The sequence below is a fragment of the Lutra lutra genome, chromosome 1 (genome assembly GCF_902655055.1).
Source record: "Lutra lutra chromosome 1, mLutLut1.2, whole genome shotgun sequence".
Classification (NCBI taxonomy): Eukaryota; Metazoa; Chordata; class Mammalia; order Carnivora; family Mustelidae; genus Lutra; species Lutra lutra.
This window is the reverse complement of record NC_062278.1, coordinates 207,415,009-207,440,698: the sequence shown is the minus strand read 5'-3', so window position 1 is coordinate 207,440,698 and position 25,690 is coordinate 207,415,009. Positions and strand designations below refer to the sequence as shown.

General features: G+C 45.4%; 2 protein-coding genes and 1 long non-coding RNA gene across 4 annotated transcripts in view; 1 reads left to right on the top strand and 2 right to left on the bottom strand.

The window, feature by feature from the left end:
- FYCO1 (FYVE and coiled-coil domain autophagy adaptor 1) overlaps positions 1–4,442 on the bottom strand; it is a 73,381-nt gene extending 68,939 nt beyond the window's left edge. For both annotated transcript variants that reach the window (XM_047695823.1, XM_047695845.1), the window contains exon 1: positions 4,318–4,442. The gene's annotated coding sequence lies outside the window, so the exon portion shown is untranslated. The remainder of the gene's footprint in view (positions 1–4,317) is intronic.
- LOC125081327 (uncharacterized) lies at positions 3,680–25,253 on the top strand. Its single transcript, XR_007121639.1, has 3 exons — positions 3,680–3,810; positions 4,829–4,923; positions 24,662–25,253. It is a non-coding gene; the product is annotated as an uncharacterized LOC125081327 (long non-coding RNA).
- On the bottom strand, positions 10,331–19,280 carry XCR1 (X-C motif chemokine receptor 1). Its single transcript, XM_047695859.1, has 2 exons — positions 19,163–19,280; positions 10,331–13,222 (listed from the first exon to the last, which is right to left on the bottom strand). Exon 2 carries the CDS (start codon positions 13,203–13,205, stop codon positions 12,210–12,212), a length of 996 nt encoding a protein of 331 aa, XP_047551815.1. The 5' UTR covers positions 13,206–13,222; positions 19,163–19,280; the 3' UTR covers positions 10,331–12,209.
- Positions 25,254–25,690: the final 437 nt, after the last annotated feature.

Genomic DNA, 25,690 nt, shown 5'->3' with positions numbered 1-25,690 from the left:
TACCCATATGTGTTAAGAGACTGCCAGCCGGGTAAGAAGGATTTGCTAGGAAGTGGCAGGCCGGAGTCAGGGGCTGGGGCTACAGCCTTGAGTGAGCAAGGCCGGTGGGCCGTGGCCTTGAAGAAACCCAAGCTCCAGAGGGAAGAACAGACAGCATCTGCCCTACTAAGCTGACAGGCGACTAAGAGATCACTTGATGCCCGAGAAGGGCTTTGATGAAAAGAAAGCGAGCACAGAAGGCACCAGATTCTACTCTGCTCATGATTCTAAGCCCCACTGCCTTTCTGCCACGTTTGTGGCCATTTGCCAGTATGGTAATTTCTTGTTTAACCTGTTCTTCCCACCTGTAAGCGCCACTGCTACTCACCAGTTCCCCCAGCACCCAGCACAGCTTGGACCCACGGTGAGCCCATGATAAATTCTTTGATGAATGAATGAATCAGTCACACAAAACCAAAACAGAGACTCTTGCTCCAACAAACCAAACTAAATTTTAGGCACAGAAATGTACCAACAGGTAAATAGTGCTAACCATCCTTCTATGGTAGGAAACATGGGTAAATTTTCAAAATATTCAATTTCTCTGATTTTTCCATTTTCTGTTCCTGGACATAAATTACTTTTATGTTCACTAAAATAACACATTTTAAAAAATCAGGTTGTAATTACATAGTCTACTGTCATTACTGTGGAAATAGTACGGAATTATTATCCCAAGAAGGAATGGAATAATGTAAGTTAGGGACTGGATAGATTAAGTGTGTCTATGGGAGAAAGTGTGTCCCTCAGCTCCGACCTGAGGCAGCCTTACCCAGAAGCCTCCTTCACCCTATCCGGACAAGGATAACCCCTGGCCACCTCCCCCCACTCACCCAACCCTCGAAAAAGCCCTTCCCTCTCTGCATCACTGGGCCTTTGGATCTGGAACCATCCGCCAGGAACTGTCCCAGGGTCGGGGGTGAGGGTGGGGGTGGGTATTGATGGGTCTGAGCTCCACTGTGCCCTTGGGTGACAAGAGCAGCATCTGGGTACAGACAGAGCAGGGTTGGGGCTATGCCGGCAGACAGAAAGCCCAAGCCAGACCCGGGATGGCTCTGCAGCTGGAGTTTGGTAATGGGCAAGAAAACTGTCCTCTCTTTCACCAGCTGGAGCCGAGGCTTGACTATTTGCACCCTACTCGGATTTTAGAATCAGACTAGTCACGTGAAATGTCCATTCCCTCGCAAGCAGCAAGCAATCGGTAATGTGATAAGGATCGTGCCAGGACTGGGTGAGATGGGGCTGTATACAGTTCACCAAACTCTTATCAGGCAATTTAAGGAAATCTGTCTATCTTGGGGAAGTTATTTGACATTGTCCTATCTTGGGTGGGGTTTCTTTTTTCCCCTGTTTTTTGGTTTTGGTTTTCCCCCGTGTGCAGTGTGGGGAGATTACCCTTTATTTTCCTTAAGGAAGAGGCGGGGAACGAGAGAAGCAGACATTCCCAGTGGCTAACTTTGGCGGAGGCTCCTAAGTGCCCCCTCCCTGCTCTTGACCGAGGCTCCAGGCACCCTGGAAGCAGCCCACGGGGCTATACAGGTTCAGCTTGAGGAAATCCTTCTGGCTCCGTGTGAAACCACCACTCTAGTTCAGCTGTCCAGCCCACCCTGGACCTCCCACAAGGGATGTTCCTCTTGGCCTAACCCCCTGCATGCTAATGGCTTGTTTGGATTGCCTTTTCACCTCACATTTTTCTTCTGGATTCCACAGGCTCCCCTAACTCGGTTTCTTGCCCCGGGCCAAAGACGCAGCACCCCAGGCTCCTGAGGTGGCAAGACAGACCTGCCCCGGGGCCCCAGAACCAGACCACAGGGTCTCCTCAGAACCACGCTGATGTACACGTCCTCATCCCTGCCAATAGGATCGGGCCAAACTAGAAGCAGGCACTTGGTGTCTTTCAAATGCCACAAAGCCCTTTGTGAATAGGGAGGACCACTGGTGGTCACACAAGCCATCGGGAGGACTGGCAGCAACATGTGGAAGAGGGGAAAACACCTCCTGACCCACTGAGCACGGCTCCACCATCCTCCTCTCCTAAAAGCCATGAGCCCATGTGCTCTGGGGCTGAAGCTCGTGTTATGGGGCAGTCCAGTGACAAACAGTATGTCCAGAAGCAGCTAAAGGCTAAATCCAGGCCCATGGAGACATTTCCATATCCACCCTACTGATTTATTTACTTTTCAACCACAGGTTCTTATACCAATCAAAAGCTTTAAAAACAAAGACAAACAAACAAAACCTCCAAAAATCTGGCACCGAGATCACAAAGGGGGAATATTGTTCATCCTTGGGGCAACACAGTGACGTCGTGCAGGAGATGAGCAGATGCGGACAAGGCCAAACTCCACTCCTCTCTGCTCACAGGCGGCGTCTGGCTTGTTACAAGGCACCAATCAACGCACCTGACCTGCCGTGCGTGCTGGGGCTGCTCCAGGGAACGTGGCCCCAAACTCTGAGCTCCCATCAGTGGTTTTCACCGCGAGACCACAGCTAGGCTACATGCTTCCTCTGCCTAGTGTTTAAAGACCTTCCAGTCTTGAGTCACCAAAGTTGTCCTTGGATTCACCAGAAAGTACAGGTTATCCACAGCCAAACCTCTCCCCTAAAGGAAGAGAGGGACTGCCATTCCTCGGGTGCCTACTATGTGTTCTGGGGGGGGCAGCCCACAGCCTCGGTGACTGATACGGGTCAATGTCACCAGCGGCTCTGATCCTATCTGTTCGGGGGGACTGCTCTCATCACAAACATCTGTGGGGGTCATCCTGCCCACCCTCAAAGCAGCCACAAGAAGCAAAGACCAGCCAAGGAGCAACTAGAGGACAGACTCCAAAGCAACTACAAAAATAATCAAAGTCAAATAAATACGACTTGTGGATTCTAACAGGTGGGCATATGTTCACTACACAACTCTTGCCATGATTATGTTTTCCTAATAAAATACTGAAAACAATTTAAAAGCTAAATGGAGCACTACACAAAGATGAACACTATTAACAGGAGCAGAAAACGTGTTTCCTAAAGCAAGAACCATTTCAGATCCTTGTAATCACGGAAGGGGCCATGTCCCTTCACTGAGACAATCAACCGTGATTTCCAGAGTGATCACAGTGATGGCCCACGAATGGGCAAGGAATTCAGTAACCGATCAACAGTAGCTGTCACAGAAGGGAGGGTCGAGTGGGGACCACTCAACATGGGCCCACTTGGGAAGGTGTGAGCCACAGACAGCATTAAACCTCAGTGAGACGGCGTTTTCTGAGCACCAACGCACAGGGGAAGCCGCATTAGGCAGATGGCAGGAGAGTAAAGCTTGCTACAGAGACCACAGGGCTTGCAGGGGCAGGAGGGCAGTGAGAAGATTACAGCCTGATCCTCTGCCCTCAAAGAGCCCCTGACCCATTTCTCTATGGGAAAGGAAACTGCTGCGGTAAGACAAGCAGAGAGACAGAGCCTGTGGCCAACGCAAGCAGTTTCTTTAAGTGCTCTATTTTTTCCTAGAGGGGACAACCAGTGGGAGCTGTGAAGAATGAAAAGGGGCATCAGCGGATACATGTGCAGTAACAGGGAGCCACGTGGTTAATGTGTCAACCACCGCATTTCCTTACACAAAAATAAAACCCAGCCCTCCCCCTACAACAACCCCGACCCTAGGCTCTGAATAGGCTCTTATTTAGCCCAAGTCCCATGCAGCCACACCGCAATCCCAAATCCACAGGTGTTTTCAGGAAAGATCACTGGAGGCTCTCTCGAGATCCTGCACCTGGACACAAGGTAAAGAGAATGGGCCAAGGGATGAACAAACTGTCCCCTTATGGTTGGAAGGGCGAAGTGAGATGGTCTGGGCTGTCCCGGCCCAGCGAAGCCAGGAACTTCGCTTTTTAAGGTCAGCAGCCTCCCAGACAATGCAAGCAGAAACTCCGGGACCTGTCCTCCTGTAAGTAAAGGATCCAAAGCTTGTTCTGAGACTCCCGTATGGTGGGCTCCTTGGCGGCCCCTCGGCCATCGGAGGTCCTGGAACTGGTGTTTGGGGAGTCTGTCTTTCTAACTGACCACCAGAGGCAGCCTGGGTTCCAGGGTTAGTTTCAGCGCCCGCCCGAGGTGTCTCCCAGGCCAGCTGGGCAAGGGCAAGGGCTCGGGCGGGGGCTCAGGGAGACCCGGGATGGGCGGGGACAGTGAGGGCAACAGGTGAGAAGCCGCGTACGGAGGGAAGTTCTCAGCTCCGGGGCCGACACCGGCCCAGGCTCCCCCAAGGTCCGGCCGGCCCCCCGCGGCACTTACGCGCTCGTGGGTCCACTGCTGGGCAGAAGCGAAACTTTCTGGGGCCCAGCGGAAGAGTGCGGTAGCGTGCCGTGGCCCGCCATGATACGCAGAGCCGCCGCAGGCGGGCGCGGACTACAACTCCCGTCATGCTCTGCAGGGCCGATGCCTACAAGTCCCGTCGGACCCTACAGAACCGGGCGGACTGCGATTCCGGGTTTGCTCCGCGGGGCTGAGGTTTGCATCTCCCTCTGGGAGCACGGTGCCACCGGCTCTAGCTTAAGGCTTGCAGTTCCCGCGGGCTCATGTGTCCGCAGGTCATCTATGTGGCACCTTGAAAGCAGCGTTGTGCCCGTGTAGCTTTTGAGAACTTAAAACGCAGCTAGTACGTGTTGAATCGTACATGGGCTGTAAGTGCAAAATACACCTGACTTCCAAAGACTTAGTATGAAAAACATAATGCGAACTAGCGTGTTACTACTTTTATGCAGATTACATGTTGAAACGATAATATTTTTGATACCTTGGGCAGGCTAAATGGAAAACAGTCATGTATTACTGGGCTTCGCATCTTTTGATCCCCTCACTTCCTAACACCGGGACCTACTGGAATTCAGTGCTCAAAAAGTAAGTGTTTATGAATAAACTACCACCCCTGATTTCTCCCTCACTCTCGGTCCGATTTCTATTTATACGTTCTATTTTCTATTTGTAAGTTGCGAGTCATTTTGAGGCTGGGCTCAAGATAACAAAACACCTTCTTCATTCATGACGTCTGCAGTGGACACAAGACAGAAGAGCGACAGGACCCGGGGTACTTCAGCCTGTGACTGAAGCCCGGTCTCTTGTCCTTCCTTAACTCTAGCTGCCCTTGTTCCTACCATTCAGCTAGAAATAACCTTATATCTCCCAGGACTTAGCTAGTGGTGTCCAGTCAGCTGCTATAGCCCCAGCATTGCCTAGGTGGGATAACTTAGGAAAGCAAATAGATTTCTTACTTAAGGTTAGGGTATGGCATGTCATTAGTGCTCTTTTATAAATTAACTAGGTATAGATAAGTCAGCGATTAGATGGATGGGCTAGCGGATTTGTGGGGGTGGCAGGAAAGTGATTTCCATTCTTCCTGTTAAAAAACTATGAAAGGAAGATGAATGAGGGGGAGGATGGCAAATGGAAAGTCATTGTTCCGACCACAGTCTGAAGGGTTTTATGACATACTATGGATGGGAGAAATTTTAATGTCAGATTTTAATACCACTTTCTCAGGACTATGACCTCACATCCTCAGAATTGTGACCCCACATGATTGGGGCTATAACCCCACATGTTCAGAGCTGTGGACCTAGTGAAGAGGTCATGACCCCACATGCCAGAGGACTTGACCCCATGTTCCTGGGGTTGTGACCCCACGTGCTTGAGTCCATTGTCCATTGTCCCCACTTGATCAGGGTTGTGAGCTCCTCGGGGCTGTGACAACTCATGCTCAGTTCCATGACCCTTTGTCCTCTGAGTGGTGACCCCTGTGCCAGGGGCTGTGACCCCACTGGATTACAGTTGTGACCCTACATCCTCGGGGCTCTGACCCCTTGCCTCAGGCACTGACCCCATGTGACTGGGGCTATGAATGTTAGAGTGTGACCTCTCTGAGCCCTGATACCCTCCTTGGTCTAAGTGGGAACCAAAAACCTTACAAGGTGTTTGTGAGATGTAAGAATGTCTGGCACCAAACAGATCTCAGTAAAAATCTGTTTCCAGTCTCTGGTGGGCATCATCGGTCAGATGCAATATTTTGTGTGGGCAGGGTAGTCACTGAAACCTCACAAGGGGCTCTGAGATGCACGAGAATTCTCTGCACACCCACAGAGATCATTGCCCTGTATTAGCCTGCTCATGCTGCCATCAGAAAGTCCCAGAGACTAGGTGGCTTAAACAGGTCTCCAGGCCAGAAGTCTACGATCAGGGTGTCTGTAGGATTGACTCCTTCTGAGGCTGCGAGGGAGCACCTGTTCCATGTTTCTCCTGTCTTCTAGTGTTTGCTGCTGATCTCTGGTGTTCTTGACTTCTGATAGTATAACTCCAGTCTTCACACAGCGTTCTCCCTTTGTCTGGGTCTGTGTCCAAATTTTCATTTTTATAGGAACACCAGTCTTAAGGGGTTATGGACCTGCCCTCACCTATATGGCCTCACTTTATTCATTACATATGTAGTAACTGCCCTTGCAGAGAAGGTCATATTCAGAGGCACTGAGAATTAGGACTTAAACATTAGAATTTTGTGGGGAGTAAGAGGAAGACACAGTTCAACCCATACGTGCTGGAAGCTGAAGGTTTGTATACCCTAAAGAACCCTATGGAAATGCAACTTATGAAATTATACACCCAAACACTTCGTTTTTTTAATCATAGGAAGGGATCTTAGAGATAACTGAGTTTAAATCTCTCCAGTTATGTTGAATAAATAAGGAGGGGAAGTGGTTTGCTAAAGATCCAGGCAGAAAAGTGAGTGTGATTTCCTATAGAGACCAATATTTGTGGGTTTCCTCTAATTTTTAAGTAAACAGAAGATGGTTTGAGAAATTAGTAATGTCCCGTGTTGTTTTTTTTTAAACTCATTTTATCCTCACTATTGGAAAAAATCAGAGGCAGATTGTCGAACCAATTGTAACCAAAGTGAGGAGAAAGATACAGGTGGGTACTTCTCCAAACTCTCATAGTTCGTTGTAAAGTGCTTTGAAATAGTTTTAATGACACTTTTAAGGTGACATGTTTAAGGTGGACATTCCCAATTGCACGGACAATTGAGCCTTATAATTTTCTCTGAGTCCAGAAGGTTCATCCAAGTCATCTGGAAAGAGGGCCAGCAATTCCCTGGGCTTAGAGTAATACTATGGAAATCTTTCCCCAAATAGGCCAAATGACCAGAGGCTGGCCAACTTGAGAATAGGGCTAATTTGTCTTTGTGGTCTTATACCCGCCCCCTGCCACAAACATGGGCTTGTGCTGCCTTCACACAGAGTGGGCCTCCATATGTGGCAAGGAACATTCTGGAGTCTGCAGACCCTCTCCATTCTCACCCCTGGCCCCATCTCTAATCCTTGCAACTATCCAGTGCCCATCCACTGCCCATGTCCTTTCTCTAACCATGAGTGATGCTCAAGTCTGATTTTCTGATACAGTGAAAGTCAAGGAACTGAACTGCCATTGTCCTTCAGTCCTTCTGGCCACACTTTCTTTTGTGGAGGGGATGCGTGTGTGGGAGAGGGGGTTATAGGCACCTTGGACCTAAAATCTGGGCTGGCCCCAAGGTAGAGAGTGGAATTCAGGATAAGCCTTACCCCCTTCCCAAACTTCCCCCAAACCTGCAAAACATCTTCCACCAAGTTTTCAGGATACCCGAAATTCCCAGCAGGAAGTGTATCATTCCTTCTGATTGGAAAGCTGATCTCTGAAAAGTCCTTGTTCTGACACAATGGGTCATAAAATAGGAAAAAAACCCTTGGACTTGAAGATAGCGAACTTAGGTGCCAGGCCAGGGGAGAGATGAGCCATGGAGCACTCAAGATATACTTGGCCTCCTGAACAATTTTGCCTAAGGCCTAAAAGAACCAATTTCCCACCATCCAGAGCCATACAAGATTTGTTCCACACTTTATCTCCAGTCCTCCTCCTGTATTCCTTCCTGCACCCTAAATCCTAACCCAGATCCCCAATAAGCAGAGAATTTTTAGGAGTCTTATATAATGACCTTGGGTAGAAATTAGGGGAACACAGCCAGAGGTGCGTCCGTGTAAATCTTTTATTTGTGCATATGATACAATGATGCTTTCTGTCTTTATGAGATGATTACAATAGTAATTCCTATTTGGAGCTGAATCATTGGCAAAGCAAGTACTTTTACACATATGACCTCATGTGCACCTCCATTGTGTGGGTAGTCTGCCTTTGTGTTGTTGGCATTTATACAGTTTTACAGAGAAGGACGCTGAGGGTCTGAGACGCCCAAGGTCACAGTGAGTCAGTAAAGGAGCTTAGATTTGGGGTTTGGGTCCAGGGCTCAGATCCTGAGAGCCTTCTCAGATAGTCTGCTTTGTGGTCTCTTCTGCTGAGCTTTCCCAGACTCGTGGGCCTCCTTGTCCTGTCCCAGGTAGGTTCCACAAATGAAAGGTGTCAGGAGGTCAGCAAACCAGGCAATGTCTGGGCTGATGGACTCTAGGGAAAAGTTTGTGGGAAGTTATTGGTGGTACCTGGGGTTGACCAGAAGATGTAATATAAGCAAGTATGGAAAGAAAAAAAAAAAAAAACAGAAGTAGGAAAAAGCCAAAAAGATGGTCTCCAATCCACTTATTCAACCAACCACAAACCCTGTGGGGCACCAAGGGAGGTTCTAGAGCTGCAGCAGGAGGCTTGTGCCCTTGAGGAACTTCCACTCTGGCTAGGGTCATCTGAGGTCTGGGGCTGCCCTGGGCTTAAAGTTCCCATTCAAAGACCAGCAAGGTTCCTCCTCCCTTCCTGATTTTGTCTGAGAGAGCAGGGAGGTAGAAATGCCATGAAGACATCTTTTCTAGGTACCACTGTGGATGTTTTATGTGCCAGGAGTGGCAGGAGATCTGCAGCCCAGTATCCAGGGCACTTTGATTGACTACAGGGAGAGAGACAGGCCCACAAGAGTCTAGCTGAGGTCGAACCGTGGTTCTGTGGGTGGAGAGAGGGGGAAAGCAGGAGGTTGTGGCCAACGAGGGTGTGGTCAAGGTATGTAGAGAGTGGCCACCCATGTGTAGCTCTCTGGCTGTACTTTTCGGCAGTCTTGCTCACGGTTTCCTCTCTGATAGGATGCCCCTCTGTCTTCCCATTCACATCTGTGCTTCTCTGCGCCTCTGCTCTTGGATTCCCAAGGAACTACATTAAGAGAAGAGGCTCCACTTTCTACTCTTGGGGATGACAAAAAATCACTAGAAATGTAAGGAGATAGACACAATTGTATTTAGTGACAGGCTCTCAGGGGTGTGGCTGAATGTGTTGAAGGAAATACTTAGCAGAGCAGCTTTTGCTGGGAAGGAATGGGATGGGGTGAGGAGATGAAGAAGCGAACCTCTCAAAAGGCATGCTCTGTAGTAAGGCAAGACCCTGAAACCTGCCTTCTAGGAAGAGAGGTGTTGAGAACATGCAGCTTTGGTTTTGGAGCTGGAGTCCTCTGCCTTTCCCCTCCCTGGACTCAGCCTGCCTTCTGAATAAAAGTTGAACAAAATTTTAAGAATATTAGGTTTGAAAGGGGCACTGAATGATTATCCTAACCAGAAGTCCATTTGCTTAGCTCTGAGCCCACAACTACTCATTGTCTCCTTCCTTTTGCTGTTTCTTCTATCTGTGCTGAGTGATGTCCCCACCTATTAGTTGGCAAGACCATGAGAGCTTTGTCCTTCACTGGCGCACCACCCAGTCCTCTCCAGCAGGCGTTACCGGCCTAATTTTTAAAACTACACCTCCAGTCTTCCCCAGCCAGATAAAATGCCTCTAAGGGTGGCCACCCAATTGCAAATGCATCATTGAAACCGTAGTTGGAGCTGAAGGGGTGAATGCTTTATGTGCTCTCTATGTGCCAGCCAAAGACTGTAATAGTAGCTACTTTATTCAAAAGGCATAGACTGAGTGACTGCTGTGTGCAAAGTCCTGCCCAAGGGACTGTGGAAAGACTCCGGAATTCTCATTTTCAAGGACTTAACAGCCAACCATACCCAACTGGGGTGCAGGTCAGAATCACCTAGGGAGCTTTTCCAGAGGCCCCACTCCAGAGCTAAATCAGGTTGGAACCGGATCTGTGTGGTATGGGAAAAAAAAATTTTTTTTAAAGATTTTATTTATTTATTTGTCAGAAAGAGAGAGAGAGAAAGCACACAAACAGGCAGAGAGGCAGGCAGAGGAGGAGAGAGAGGCAGGCTCCCTGCTGAGCAAGGAGCCCGATGCGGGACTCGATCCCAGGACCCTGGGATCATGACCTGAGCCGAAGCTTAACAGCAGCAGCTTAACCCACTGAGCCACCCAGGCGTCCCTGTATGGGAAAATTTTGAAGATGGGTTTTATCTGTGTCCTGAGATGTGATGCTATGGGACAGTGTGAGAGGCAGGCATGTGTACCACTAACTAAAAAGCAAGGTCAAGTATAGACGTTGCCAAAGAGAGGGATAAACATGGTGCTCTGAGAGCATAGATTAGGGAATAAGGGTTACTGTCACTCCAGCAGCCTGGGGTAAGAAAGCACAACTGTGTTCCCTAGGCATTGGTCCCCCAAAGGCATACATTAGAAAAATAATGACAGCTGTCATTCTTTGCTCCCACTCAATACATCGTGCTAGAACACCAGGGCCCTTGGCAGGGTGCAAGACCTCAGGCACTCTGCATTCCAATGGGGCAGGAAGATAAGACATGCACAAGTGTAACTATGACACATGGTGGAGAGTGACAAATATTATTTCAGAGGGGACAAACAGAGTGCCACAGCACACCAGAGAGTGCTCTTCTGATTTTCAGATAGGGAAGGTCTTCCTGAGGAGTTGGCCTTTCAGCTGGGGCTTGTAGGTAGTAGAGTAGAAGGACAGGTGTTCCAGACCCTGGTGACCACATGGTGGGGGCCCAGAGGAGACTGGGGGAAGGGTGTGGTTTTTCTGTGGTTGGAACCTGAGCTGCATGGGGGGGATGGTAGAAGGTGGAATAACAATGGAAAAGTTCATTGGCACCAGATTGCAGGGGCCCTGAAAGACTTGCTCAGGTGTTTGGGCTTTATTTGCATAGTGTGAGGATCCACGAAGGGTTCTGAAGCACCCTGGTGTCCATTCAGAGGACACTTTGTGGGGAAAGAGGTGAGGAGTGGGAAGATGCTGAGGAAGTGAGGTCATTTGGGGATGGAACCACGGGCATTCAATGAACATGGACAGAAACAGCTCTGGGGGACATGGGGAAGGCAGAGGCAACAGGACTTGGCTGTGGGAGTGGAGGGAAGGGAAATGTAGGACTCAGAGATGATGCGGGTTTGGAGTATCGGTGGCTGGGGGAAGCTGGTGCCATCAGCCAAGCAGATGGAGAACATTTGAGGTGGAAACTGATGAATCTGAAGTATCAGCTTGATATCCATCCAGAGAGGATGAGATGTAGGAATCTTCACCCTGGTAGCTTTGGCCGAGGAGGATGTTTAGTTTTCTGGACCTTCAGAGCTGGACTATTGGTACCTAGAGGGTCATGATGGTATCTCCTTATCTTTATGTCCTGCAAACAAATGCTTCATGCAGAAGGTGGCACTTATTACATTCATTCTTTCCACAAAAGATTATTTATGGACTGAATATCCAGGTGCTAGTTCATGTGGCAGACACTAGAGCTATGACATGGAATGTATCTCTTGTCTAGTTGGGTCTTCAGGATCCAGATTGCATTCTGACTTGCTTATTTGAGGATGTGCTTATCTTGGCCCAGTGAAACAATCTCACCCAGCAGTCACTGAGGAGTGCAGAGCCAACCCCTCCGAAGTCAGCTGGCACAACCCTCCAGGTGAGTGGGGGACAGACCATCTACCATCAGTCTGCATCTATACAATTAGCACACACATGGAGCCTCAGACCCTCAGAAAGCCTTGGAGAGAATCCTTTCTGGGAATCCTTCCAAGTTTCAGAGCCTTCTGGACTAAGCAATGTCTGAAGGAATGAATGATGAACTCAGAATCCAAGAAATGTTTTTCTGGATGGAAATATACAGTTTCCAGGTGGGAGCCACTATCTGCAGAAGAGGAGACATGAAGGACCTACTTGTGGAAGGTGGCCATGGCATTCCCCAGCATGCCCTCCATGATGCCCTTTCCTGCCCTGCTTCTCCCTGCTCCCACTCCAGCAGCTCTGTCCACCTCCATTGGCACCACCGAACTCCCTTTCAATAGAAGGAGGCACCCTCGTAATTGAAGGAGCCTGCTGCGTGATGAGGAATGCTGGCTGCCTGCTGCCCGCAGATCCGGAAGTGCCGGAGCAGACTTTTGAGATGTCTGCGGAACTTGACCCCAACAAAAACGTAGAGCACTGGGTTGAAGCAGCAGTGGGAGAAGGCAAGGTTGCGGCAGATGAGTATGGCATAATCCACTTGCTGGCTGAACTCGCAGCTCTGGATGACCTCAAGTTTCAGCAGTGTCTGCAGAAACAGGACCAGGTTGTAGGGAACCCAGCTAAGGAAGTAGGCTGTCACGATGGTGAATATAAGCCTGACTGTTCGAGGGCGCCGTTTGGACCGAGAGCGGAACAGGGTCTTGAGAATCTCCACGTAGCAGAACAGGATAATCCCGATGGAGAGCAGGAAGAAGACATTATGCTGGTAGACCGAGGTTAGGAACCCCTTCCTTTCTGAGTAGACACAGTGTGAAGAAAGCACTGTGTGGAAGATAGCATCGGGGATGGAGGACAGGATGCTGGTTGCCCACACAGCCATGGTCACCAGCACACGGCACTGGAGGGTGTGGACACGCAGGGATGAGAGGGGCCTCACCACCGACAGGTAGCGGTGGATAGTCATGATGGTCAGGAAGAAGATGCTGCTGTAGAGGCTGATGGAGAAGATCATGCTGAGGAGCTTGCAGAGGAAGTCCCCCAGCAGCCAGCCCCAGTGGTACGCCATGATCCACACTGGCAACAAGCAGGAGAACGCCAGATCTGAGAGGCACAGGTTGAAGATGAAGACATTGGTGAGGGATTCCAGGCTCTCATACTTCACTAGGACCCACAACACCAGGCTGTTGCCCACCAGGCTGAGGAGGAACACCAGGAAGTACAGGATGGTGGTGCTGATGGTGGCAAAGGTAAAGGTCTTGCTCTCACACAGTAAGCTCTGAGGATCATATTCAAAAGGGGTGGTGGACTCTGGGGTGCCTGAGGGCTCCATCTAGACAAAGAAAGCATCTGAAATGACAGAGATGCAGAGTTTCAGACCACGTGGTTAGGCTAGGATCCATAGGACTCATATTACAGAAAAAGTGTGTGGTCCATGGTCCAGCTACCTGTGGTCATTTAACTGTAAGGTGACTAGGAACTTTGCCAGAACACGAAGTCACTAAGCATTCTGTTTAGTTTGGCAGGCTTTTTTTCTTAGCAAGGCTCTCCTGATGAAGGAAGTAGTGCATTCATTTGCATTCTGTCCTACACCCCATTTCTCCTTGGAGACTGGCATTTGAGTAGCACTAAGCTAGACCCTTCTTCCCGTAGGTGTATGAGGAAGAGCAATGGAACTGGATTCAAAGAACTGAGGTCAAATTTGAGCCCCATTACTATATTTCTGAGAAAGCTATCTAACCTTTCTGAACCTCAGGTTGTCATCTATAAAATAGAGCTAATGACCCCCAAATTGTTCCTTCATTTATTTAGCAAATATCTAGTGAGCATTTACTCTGCCTCCTGGCCTCCTTCCCTTTGTCCCTCCCTTCTTTACTTCCTCTGCTCCCACCTTTCCTTTCTTCCATAAAGTACAGAAATTCTGATATCAGGATTGTTCAGGAAACTTGCTGTCTCTTGAAACAGGTCTAAAAAGAAAGGAGGAAACATCTCTCATGTGAACTCAGGTGTGAAATAACCTCAAGACTACGATGAACACTGAGATTCTGGGAGACCCAATCGTCACCAACACAGAGTCCCCTGAAAGGGAAGTATAAGCAGAGTGACCTCCAAAGGCCAAAGGAGCCATGAGGCCAAAGAAAAAAGTCAGTAAAGTCCAGCTTGCCAAGAAATGGCTTATTAAAGGGGCTTATGGACAGAGGTGTGTCTTGGGTTGCTGCAAGATGAGTGTATCTCTGCACTCCGAGACCACCTGTAACACCTGATTTTGTAGCCCTAGAGGCTGGGGAGTGCATAATGGGTGACGACTGGGAGGAAATGTTTGAGAATATTTGTCTGTCATTGTTGTATCTCCAGAATAGATCAAGGCCTTTATGTTCCAAGCATATACTTAAGGGTAATTTATTATGCAAGTGGTTAGACAAAAGGAAAGAATGGTGGTTGTGGTGGTATGTGGGGGGACTGTGCTCAAGAGGGCTCCAGGTCACAGAGCGGTCATCATGGCAGATTTGTCCAAGATGGCGTCAGGCTGGTTCACACACTTGCTAACACAGATTAACTCTGAGCAGAAGGCTGCCTCACTCGGGAGTTTGGTTTTACAGAACATCCTATAGAGACAAACAAATGGCAATAACCTAAGTGCCCTGTTGGAGGGGAGTAGCTAAGAGAACTGTATTGAGTCACACTGATTCAATCCTCTGAGTTAGTGAGGTTTGGAAAACTATGAGACTTGAAGGCTAGGAAGAGGAGAGGGAGTGACTTAAAAGCCAGAATTCTGTTAGAAAGAGGTGAGTGAAGATGGCGGGCCTTTGGGAAGGAAGACAGGAGATTGGGTGAAGGAGCTGTCTGCATCAAGTAAGAGCCATCTAATGACCTACTATGTACCAGGCACTGTACTAGCACAGGCTATTCACCTGCTCCTTCTATCCTGCGACTGTCTATAAGGCACAGCCACCCCACCTTATAGAAGAGGAAACAAGGCTCCGACTGGTGAAGTGACCTTTTCAACAGTATAAAGCCAGTAAGCAGGAAGGAGAGCCCAGCCGGGAGCCAAACCTAAGCTCTCCTGTCTTGTACTTGGAGGAGGAGAAAGGGAAAAGTAGCCCGAGTTTCTCACTTACCTAGTTTGGGACGGGAGGAATAAAAGGGGGCATCTCAGACATGTCCTATTTTAGGTAGTAAGTCAATTCATGTCTCCAAACACCAAAGTGAAGATGGTTGAAAATATTACATATGGTTGGTTTCTTTTGTATTCTTTTGATTCCCAAAGAGGAATACATAAACTTTTGTATGTTTACTGTCCACTTATGTTTCTTGTTTTGAAAGTATTTATGAATTTTGTTCATTTTTCTGCTTGGACTAATAATGTTTTCCTTATGAATTTTTAAAAAATTTTTAAAATATTTTATTTACTTATTTGACAGACAGAGATTACAAGTAGGCAGAGGCAGGCAGAGAGAGAGAGGAAGAAGCAGGCTCCCTGCAGAGCAGAGAGCCTGATGTGGGGCTCGATCCCAACACCTGGGGTCATGACCTGAGCCGAAGGCAGAGGCTTTAACCCACTGAGCCACCCAGGCACCCCTTCCTTATGATTTTTTAAGAGCACTTTTTAGTATTGTCAGCCTGTTGTGCTTCTTAGCTTTTAATTCTGTCCATGTCTTTTCATATTTTTTTTGACATTTAGAAAGTGGGAGTCTACATTTTAAAGAGGAGCTCATCTGATTCAATCCAATTATGTTTGATGACTTCTGACATATGCCAGGCCCTGTGACAGATGCTGGGCTTTTGGGTGGAAACATAACTAATAAATAGTCTCTATCTATAAGAGGCTTATAGTTTAGAAGGAAATTAGAAATCATACAAATATCTGGGGTTTCCTGTATTGTGATGAGTTGGAAATGCAGATATTTTGGGATGGGGCCTTATAAGCACCCCTCATATCATACAGGTGATCCCCAAAGTCTGCTGCTTGGCTCTTATCTTCTCCTGACCTAGGGCCAGTGTAAGCTGACCCATCTTCTTAATATCATCAGCCCAGCTGCGTGGTTATAAATTTCTCAAAATTAAGTGACTTATCCTGACAAAGAAGATATCTTGTCCCTCTTTTATTGCAATTTACTAAAAACAAGTAGCTTGACAAAATCTCAGTGTTGTAACATATCTCATGAACACAGAACAAAACAACAGAGAGTTGGTTTGGCTTCCTTGGCTGATGATTTGTGTTGCATCGCCAAGATAAGATAATCACAGCTCTCTACATTGAGTGGAGTTCACATTTTCTCCTCAACTCTCCAGAATAAAGGAAGTCCTCGGGCTAGTCTGGGATGACAGGGAGCCAATGGCCAGTCAACTCAACTTCCATTTCTCCCTCTTTATCTAGTTTTTTTCCAGATCTGTGGTCCTGAATAATGCAGCTTGAATGGGTTTTTAAGAGGACTTTCTAGTTCCTGCTTTGCCTGGTTACCAAGTACTGAATTATTTACCATGGAAAAGATAACATAAGTGGGTTTCATTTCTCAATAATATTTGAGTAAGCTAAGATTTGACCAACCATTCCATAGATAAGAACTATAAACCCTGGGAAAGAAACCAAAACCAAACCCCAAAACCTTCCTCTGGGCACTATTGAGCAACCAAAAGATGGTGAATACTGGAAGGGACCAGCCATTTGAAAAACAAGAGCAACTGAATGGCATAGGTGGGATTCCCATTTTTTGGTTTTGGCCTCTGTGCAGGAGCCTGTCATAAGGGGCAGCTAAAATTCCAGTAGCAAAGTCACAATTTTTTGGGTCTTGAAAAACTAGAGGGCTGAGCTTAGGGCAATCACAGCCACTGGAGAGGGGATGAGGTGACATTGCAGAGAGGAAAGGGTTAGATAGTGAGAACCCCAGGATCTGTGTGTTTACTCTGCCCAAATGTTTGGCTGACCTCTGAACCACGAATGCCCCTGTGAATGCGGAGGCGGTGAACTGAAATTGAGCTACTGCCTACTTCATGGGAGGCAGAGTTTAGAGTCCGAACTGGCCACTTTATTTGGGTGATAGAACAAACAACAAATAAAACAATGATTACTTTTCAAAAGAATAAAACAGAATCTGGTCTGCACAGCATAGCATCTGTAATGATCAGGCTACAATACATCACTCTGCATGTGGAGAAATAGGAGAACATGGTCCACCCTCAAAAGGAAAAAACCCCATCAAGAAACTGACCCTGAGATGACCCAGATGTTGGAATTCATGAAATAAGCATGGAAATGCAACTCTCTTCACTGTGCTCAAGGGACTAAAGGACTAAAGGAAAATATATCCTTAATGAATGGAAAGATAGATCTCAGAAGAGAAAGACACTATATGAAAGGCCCAAAAGGAAGTGGAAACAAATAACAATAAGATATCTGGGAAAGCCAAAATAATTTGGAAGTAAAACAACATATTTCTAAAGAATCTGAGTCAAAGGAAAAAAATCAAAGGCAAATTGTAAAATATTTGGAACCAAATAATAACGAAAATAACACATATCAAAATTCATGGCACACAACCAAAGCATACTCAGAAATGTATACCTTTAAATGCTTATATTGGAAAAAAGAAAGGTCTAAAATTAGTGATCTAAAATCAATGACTCAGAAGCTAGGGGAACAAAAGAGCAAATTAAACCCAAAGGAATTAGAAGGAAGGAAATACAGATAAAAGAAGAAATAAAAAATAGGGAATACAAATAGAGGAAATGTACATAACCAAAACCAGTTGTTGGAAAAAGTTTTTAAAAACGTAATAGAACTCTAGTTAGATTGAGAACATAGAGAGGACACAAATTCTGGGTAGCAGGTATGGAAGAATGGGCATTGCTACAGATCTTGTAGATTTAAGTGACTAATAAAGAAATATTATGATCAATTTTACATTAGATACAGCAACTTAAATAAAATGGACACATTTCTTTGAAAATTCAACCTACCAAAGCTGACAAGAGGTGATACAGCAAATCTGTGAAGTCCTACCTTTATTAGAGAAATTTAATTAAGTATAAAAAAAACTTTCTCACAAAGAAAACTCTGGAACTAGATGATTTTTTCTCATGCATTCTGTCAAACTTCTAAGGAAGAAATAATACCAATCTTTTTCAAACAATCTGAGGTACAGTACAGAACACTTCTCAAATCATTTCAGGAGGCCAGCATCATCCTGATACCAAAACCAGACAAAAACATCACAATAAAGGAAACTACAGAACCAGAATCACTCATCAATATAGACACAAAAATTCCTTAAACAAGTGTTAGCGTGTCAAATCCAGCAATATACTTTAAAAGGATTATACATCAACAACAAAGTGGTGTTTATTCCAGAAATATGAGAATGGTTTAACATTTGAAAAATCAAGTAATTTGGGGCACCTCGGTGGCTCAGTTGGTTAAGCATCTGCTTTTGGGTCAGGTCATGTTCTCAGGGTTCTAAGATTGAACCCTGCATCGGAGTCCCTGCTCAGCAGAGAGTCTGCTTATCCCTCTGCTCCTCAATTCACTTGTTCTCTCTCTCTTTCGAAAAAAAAACAAAATCTTTTTAAAAATCAAGCAATTTGTCACCATATTGACAGAATAAAGACAAAAGCTACATGACACTTTTTGATCAATGCAGAAAAGTATTTGACAGAACCCCATACCCATTCATGATGTAAACTCTGAGCAAATCAGAAATTAAAGGGATATTGGACATCTACAAAAGCAATTTCACTCTTCTGGTGGTTATTCATTCCTATACATAAAATATCATAGGCGCTTCTGGTCTGGGGTTGGGAGGTCTTGGGGATGCACAAGGGAAAATGGTGCCAAACCCCAAACCACTGTGAGTTATATTCTAGGAGCCCGGTCCCCTTTTGCCTGTCACTGTCCTCCCTCCCTGTCTCTGCTTGCTCAACCCCAAAAGATCAAAGTTAGCCTTCCAGTCCACAATATGCTTCTGGATCGAGAAACACAGATCTAAATTATCCAACCACTGATAATAATGCCTGACCTAAAGGCTAGGCACCAGATAACCCCCTATTCTTTCTTTCTTCAGCAGAGGGAAAAGAAAAACATGTACATGATAGGTCTACTCAAAGTGCTTGGACCAGGTTTTTAGCAATGCAGATTTAGGGAAATCCGTAGACCGTAGGGCCTCAGAGGCTCTGGAAGTAGGGGTCAGGACTCTGCATATTTACTAGCTCTCCTGTTGATTCTCATGCCCACCTGGTACCTGCTATTAACATCAGAGGAAAACATAAGTTAGAAATGTTTGTAAAGGAACTCACCTAGATCTACACCTCTTTAGATGCGTCTTGAAGGAGAAATGGCACTTCTCTGCTGCATATTGTGCTCCAAGAAACTGAAACACTGCCCTGCCCAGAAGGTTAAAGGGAAGATGGTTGTGGTTGCGTCTAGTCTAAGAGGGAGGCAGGGAGCCTTGACTAATCTCTCCCTCTTCCTGGCTTCCCGGATTGACCCACCTTCAACCTCCCGACTCCCACCCAAGCCATCCAGTCAGAACTGGCCCCATTGCTGATCATCTGACCTATCTCCAAAGGCAGGTGTGGTTCACAACTTAAGGGTCATCTGGGCCCCTGGGTCCCCCTGAGAAAAGGGTCAGGTAATTTTGGAGTTGCAAGGAATCCTAAAGGATAAATTTTTAAAAAGTTGCATCTGTATTTTAGTAAAATTTATATTTATTAACATACAGTTACGTATGATGTTGGCGATGACGATTTTATTTTATTATTTTATTATTTATTTATTTGACAGAGAGAGAGAGAGAGCGCTTGAGCACACAAGCAGGGGGAGCAGCAGAGGGAGAGAGAGAAGCAGGCTCTCCGATGAGCAGGGAACCGGATATGGAGCTTGATCCCAGGACCCTGGGACCATGACCTGAGCCAAAGTAGATGCTTAACTGACTGAACCACCCAGGACCCCCAATGATGATGATTTTAAATTGAGATAACATTCATGGAACAAAAAATTTACTACTTTAAATTGTAGAATTCTGTAGTGTTTAACATATTCATAATATTTACAAGCATCTTTGCTATTCAATTCAGGAACATTTCCAGCCCCCCCAAGAAAAATCCCATACTTGTTAGCAGTCAGCCCATTTCCCTCCATCCCCCCAGCAACCACTAATCTACTTGCTGTCCTTATGGTTTTGCCTATTCTGGACTTTTCATCTGGGTGAAATACTATGTGACCTTCGGTGACTGGCCTCTTTCACGGAGTATAATGTTTTGAAGGCTCATCCATATTCTGGGATGTATCACTACTTCCTCCCATTTTGCAGTTGAATACTATTCCACTGTATGGATACACCACATTTCATTTACCCATTCATCAGCTGAGGGACATTTGGATTGTTTCCACTTTGGGGGTATTACGGATAATGCTGCCCTGAACATTCATGGACAAGTTTTTGTGTAGATGTATTTTCAATTCTCTTGCCTACATACCCAAGAGTGGAATTGCAGGGGTGTATGGTGACTCTATGTTTAAACTTTCTGGGGGAACTGCCAGATTGCTTTTCACAGAGCTGTACCATTTTGCTTTCCCACCAACAGTGCATGAGGGCCCCAGTTTCCCCCTTTCTTCACCAACACTTGTTCATTTTTTCTCTTTCTTTCCTTTTTAAATTACAGAGTATGAAATGGTAGCTCACCATGATTTTGATGTACATATCTTTCATGGATAACAATGTTAAGTATCTTTTCATATGCTTATTGGTCCTTTGGGTATTTCCTTGAGAAGTATCCATGCAGAAACTTCCCCTTTCTCAAGTTTGGGTTATTTGGCTTTTTATTATAAAATTGTAAGCATTATATATTCTGGATACTAGAGTCTTCTCAGATATATGATTTGCAAATAACTTTTCCCATTTTGTGAGAACTTTTTAAATTTGTTGCGAGTGTCCTTTCATACACAAAAGTCTTTAATTTTGATGAAGACCCATTTATATATACATTTTTAATTCTTGTGATAAATTATATCAGGATAATGCTGGCCTCACAGGATGAGTTTGGAAGTGTTCCTTCTGCTTCTATCTTCTGAAAGAGATTATAGGGAATAGATGTAATTTCTTCTTTAAATGTTTGGTAGAATTCACCTACAGGCCATGTGGTCTGGTGATTTCTGTGTTGGAGAGTTATTAATTGTTGATTCAATTTCTTAGTAGATAGAAGCCTATTCACATTATCTGTTTCTTCTTGTGTGAGTTTTGACAGGTTGTATATTTGAAGGAATTGGTCCATAGGTTATCAAATTTTTGAGCATAGTACTGTTTGTAATATTCCCCTATTACTTTTTAATGTTGATGTAGTTTGTAGTGATGTCTCCTCGTTTCTGATAATAGTAATTTGAATCCTCTCTTTCTTAGTTTGACTAGACACTTATTGATTGTATCAAAATTTTCAAAGAACCACCGTTGGTTTTATTGATTTTCTCTACAAAAATGGGATCATATTATGCCCACTGATATATCCTTTTTCCTTTAAGCAAAGTGGCACGAACATCTTTCCAAGCCCATTTTATTCTAGCAATTGAAAAGGGTTCCACCACATTGTGGTGCCATATTTTACCTACTTTCCTGTCAATGGACGCCTGGTTTGCTTCCAAGTTTTAAAATTATCCCAATGATACAGGGAACATCCCTGAAGCTATACCTTTAATGCACTATATTGATATTTCTATGGGATGGATTTTTCAGAAGTGGTGGATTTCTGGGTCATATGTGAATTTTACATTTTGTGTATGTGAAAATGTATGTGAATTTTACATTTTTGGTGCATATTGCCAGATTGCCCTCTATGGAGGTGGTATTTATTTACATTTCCACAATAGTGTACAAATGTCCCCATTTCCATGCACCTGGTCAAAATTGGATGTTACTAGCTTTAAAAGTTTTAGTCATTTTGAAAGGAGTAGAGAAGTATCATGTTGTTTTGATTCAAACTATATATTATTTTTAGCTAGACATTTTTTCCCACAGCTTTATTGGCCAATTATGGGTGTGTGTGATTGCTCTTTGCCAAAGTAGGTAATTATAGAGAGGACTCATATAGGAAGTGTTTAACAAATGTTTATTCCCTAAATATGAAGCCACAATTTGAAACTAAGGAGTTCACAATTCCTCATGTTTGGTTTTAGTGTGAAAAAGAAGTCATGGTTTTGCCTTAAACAGAAAGTTCTAAAATACTGCTCAGGCTGGATGAAGGTGGAACTGAGTTCCAGCCTTGTGCAGACTGGACGGACAGAAGGGGAAGTCCAATCTTGGGTACAGCCCAAAGTGGACAGAGGCCTGGTTACCACAGTTTGGGTCTGGACCCATCTGTGGGGAAGTGGGATTCAGGGCAGAGACCAGCATCAACAGAGGTCTTTGGCATCAGCATCAGAGTGGGACTCTTGGCAGGAATTAAATTCTGTAACAGGAACTGCTGACTCTAGATCCCCTGGTTCCCATAATCTAACTGGGCCAAGTATAAGATAGATGATTCTGTTTGAGACCATACACATGAGACCAGGCATAAGCGTATGTACATCAAAGGTCTTAAAGCTGTAAGAGCCCTTGGAAGTGCATCCTGGCCTCACTAGGTGGTACATTCATGGGGAACATCTTCAGTCATGGAAGTGAAGAGGGCCACCTTGAGTAGCCACAGAGGCCAAGGATCTCACGGAAGGGTTAGAAGGGATGAGCACCACAGTTTGTGGATGACAACACAGGAGACCACTTCAGGAACCTCATCATTAACTGAAGTTGGCTTTGGGGGGTGGGGAGGATGGTTCTGAAGACCTGGGGGGCAGGGGAGTGGAGTGTGTGCCAGAGCCATTGTAATCTGGATTTTGAGGTTAGCATGATCTTATTTGAAACTGAGGCTAGAGAGCTTGGGGTCCCTCTAGTTATGCCAGAGTCCAAAGCAAAGTTAGATCTTTGGGAGGAAATTAAATAGTCTTAGCTTCAAGAGTTATAGGAAGACATGACTCCATGAAGGTCACAGTATGTCACTGCACAATAGTGCCTCAAAGTTATTTTTAAAAATTAAATTTATCTTATTATTGTCATTGAATAGGTAATAGAGTCACAGGAGTTAATGTGGATCACAGATCAAAATCAAAGATCCAGGGGTGCCTGGGTGGCTCAGTCATTAAGTGGCTTAACCATTAAGTTTGGCTCAGGTCATGATCCCGGGGTCCTGGGATTGAGCCCCGTATTGGGCTCCCCGCTCAGCAGGAAGCCTGCTTCTCCCTCTCTCACTCCCCCTGCTTGCATTCTCTTTCTAACTGTGTCTCTCTCTGTCAAATAAATAAAATCTTAAAAAAAAATCAAAGATCTATATTGAAAAACACAGGAATTCACACCTCTGTATTAATAATAAGTAGGTAAGTAAATAGGTGAGTGGGGAGGGCTCTGCTTATGGGAGAGGTCAGTAGGTAACTGTGGAGGTGGAGTTGGGGTTGGAAGATCACTGTATAGCCATCAGAAAGAAGGCTAATTCAGGGAAGAACCTCCAATGGTTGCTAATTCTAGGATTGGGCTTTTTTTTCCCCATTTTTTAAAAATTTATTTTCAGCGTAACAATATTCATTGTTTTTGCACCACATCCAGTGCTCCATGCAATACGTGCCCTCCCTAATACCCACCACCTTGTTCCCCCAACCTCCCACCCCCCGTACCTTCAAGACCCTCAGGTTTTTTTTCAGAGTCCATAGTCTCTTATGGTTCACCTCCCCTTCCAATTTCCCCAATGGATTGGGCATTTTTGATGAGGCACAGGATATCTGCACGGTTCTGAATGGTTTCCACACAGACTACTCATTAGTTACAAAGACAGCAATAGTAATTGTATAGCAGAGAAATCGGACAACACTTTGACCCAATGATCAGATTTAACATCCCAGTGAAGGGCAGATGGATGTCAAGTGCCTCCAGATACAATGTCCAGAGGAGAACACAATATGGCTCCTGTAGTATCCAGACAGGGATGCATGACCTGAATCTGAAGATGGTGAATCATCAGATAGATCCAAGTGAGGAATGTCCTGTTAAAAAAGCAGGGAGCTCTATTGTTCAAAAATGTCAATGTCAAGAAAGGTGAAGAAGGCTGAGGAAGTTCCTGATTAAAGGAGGTAAAGGACACGACAGCTGAATGCAGCATGTGGCTCTAGACCGGGAGATCCTGTGCTAGAGGAAAAAGTGTTATGAAGAACATGATCGCATCAACCAACTAAGCCGGGACACCCATAAGTAGATTAGATACAAGGGCTAGGTTAACACAGAGCCTACTGATGTTGGTCAGTGCAATGTGGTTATGTACAAGGATGTTCCCATTCTTTGGAAGTGCATGCTGAAATATGTAGGGGTAACAGGTTCTACAGTTTCCTTTCACATAACTCAGAAAGGAAGGTCCAGACTGAATGCACATGATACCACCTGTGGGATAAAATGTTAATAATAGGTGAATCTGTGAGAAGGGTTTGGAAGTGCCACTTTGCATGGTTCTTACACTTGCCAATTTTTCTGTTTGAAATTATTTTCAAATGAATAGTGAAAAAGCTTTAAAAAAACCACAAATGTATGCAGTGCAAAAATCTTACTGTCAATCTGTCCCATGCCCCAAACACTTGTATTAATTTCTTGTGTTCCCTTCTAAAGTGTCCTTTTAGAAACACAATCAAGTATGGACATTTACACGCATGTTATTTTTGCTTGATCTAGAGATTTTTAGCCTCTCAAGAAGCCATATCAATAGAATCTTCCTTTTATAATTTCTCCACAGGTCTTCATTATCAGCATAACATGCAGGGGTGTCCCCCTTTTGCTGAGTCAGCAATAACAAATACCGAGTCATGATGACATCTTGCCTTTCCTCCCTATGGAGGTGAGTGACCCACAGCTCTCCTGGTTCATCCTAGGAAGCACTGGCCGGTCTAAAGCAGTGGTCTATATACATGACTCTTCAGGTGAATCTTAGGAGCTGATAATCAGCCAAAAGCTGGAATGGCTGACCTAAAGAAATGAGGTAACGAAGGCATCTGTAACTTGGAGTGGGAAAAAGAGAGTTTCTCCTAAGTTGTATTCCTTGGTGTCTTCTGGAGCATGGAGCTCAAGCCAGCAAGAAGGAAATAGAGATCCTCAGACATCCTTCTGGAAACTCTGATTCCATAACTGCAAGGTGTCTAAGGTAATTGGGACTCTCACCTCTCCAGTGGGAGGGTACACACAGAGAAACATCTGTTTAGGGAGCAACTATCATTCTGGCAAGTATTGACCTTGTCACAAGCAACACTCTGAAGAAGACATTATCAATATTCAGATTTTACCCATGAGCCAGCAGAGGGGCCCAGATGTAAAGTCAATTGCCCACAGTCAAAGAACAAGAAAATGGTAGCTAAGTGGGAGGGGGAGGAGAGGAGGGAAAAAGAGAATCTTAAGCAGCCTCCACGCCCAGTGCAGAGCCTGATGCAGGGCTCAGTCTCACCACCCTGAGATCATGACCTGAGCCAGAATCAAGAATGAGAGGCTTAACCGACTGAGCCACCCAGGTGCCCCACTAATGTATACTCTTTTTATTTTTTTTAAAAGATATTTTATTTATTTATTTGACAAACAGAGATCACAAGTAGGCAGAAAGGCAGGCAGAGAAAGAGGAAGGGAACCAGGCTCTCTGCTGAGCAGAGAGCCCGATGCAGGGCTTGATCCCAGGACCCTGGGATCACGACCTGAGCTGAAGGCAGAGGCTTTAACCCACTGAGCCACCCAGGCGCCCCCTAATGTATACTCTTAATCAGATACGTATACAGGAGAA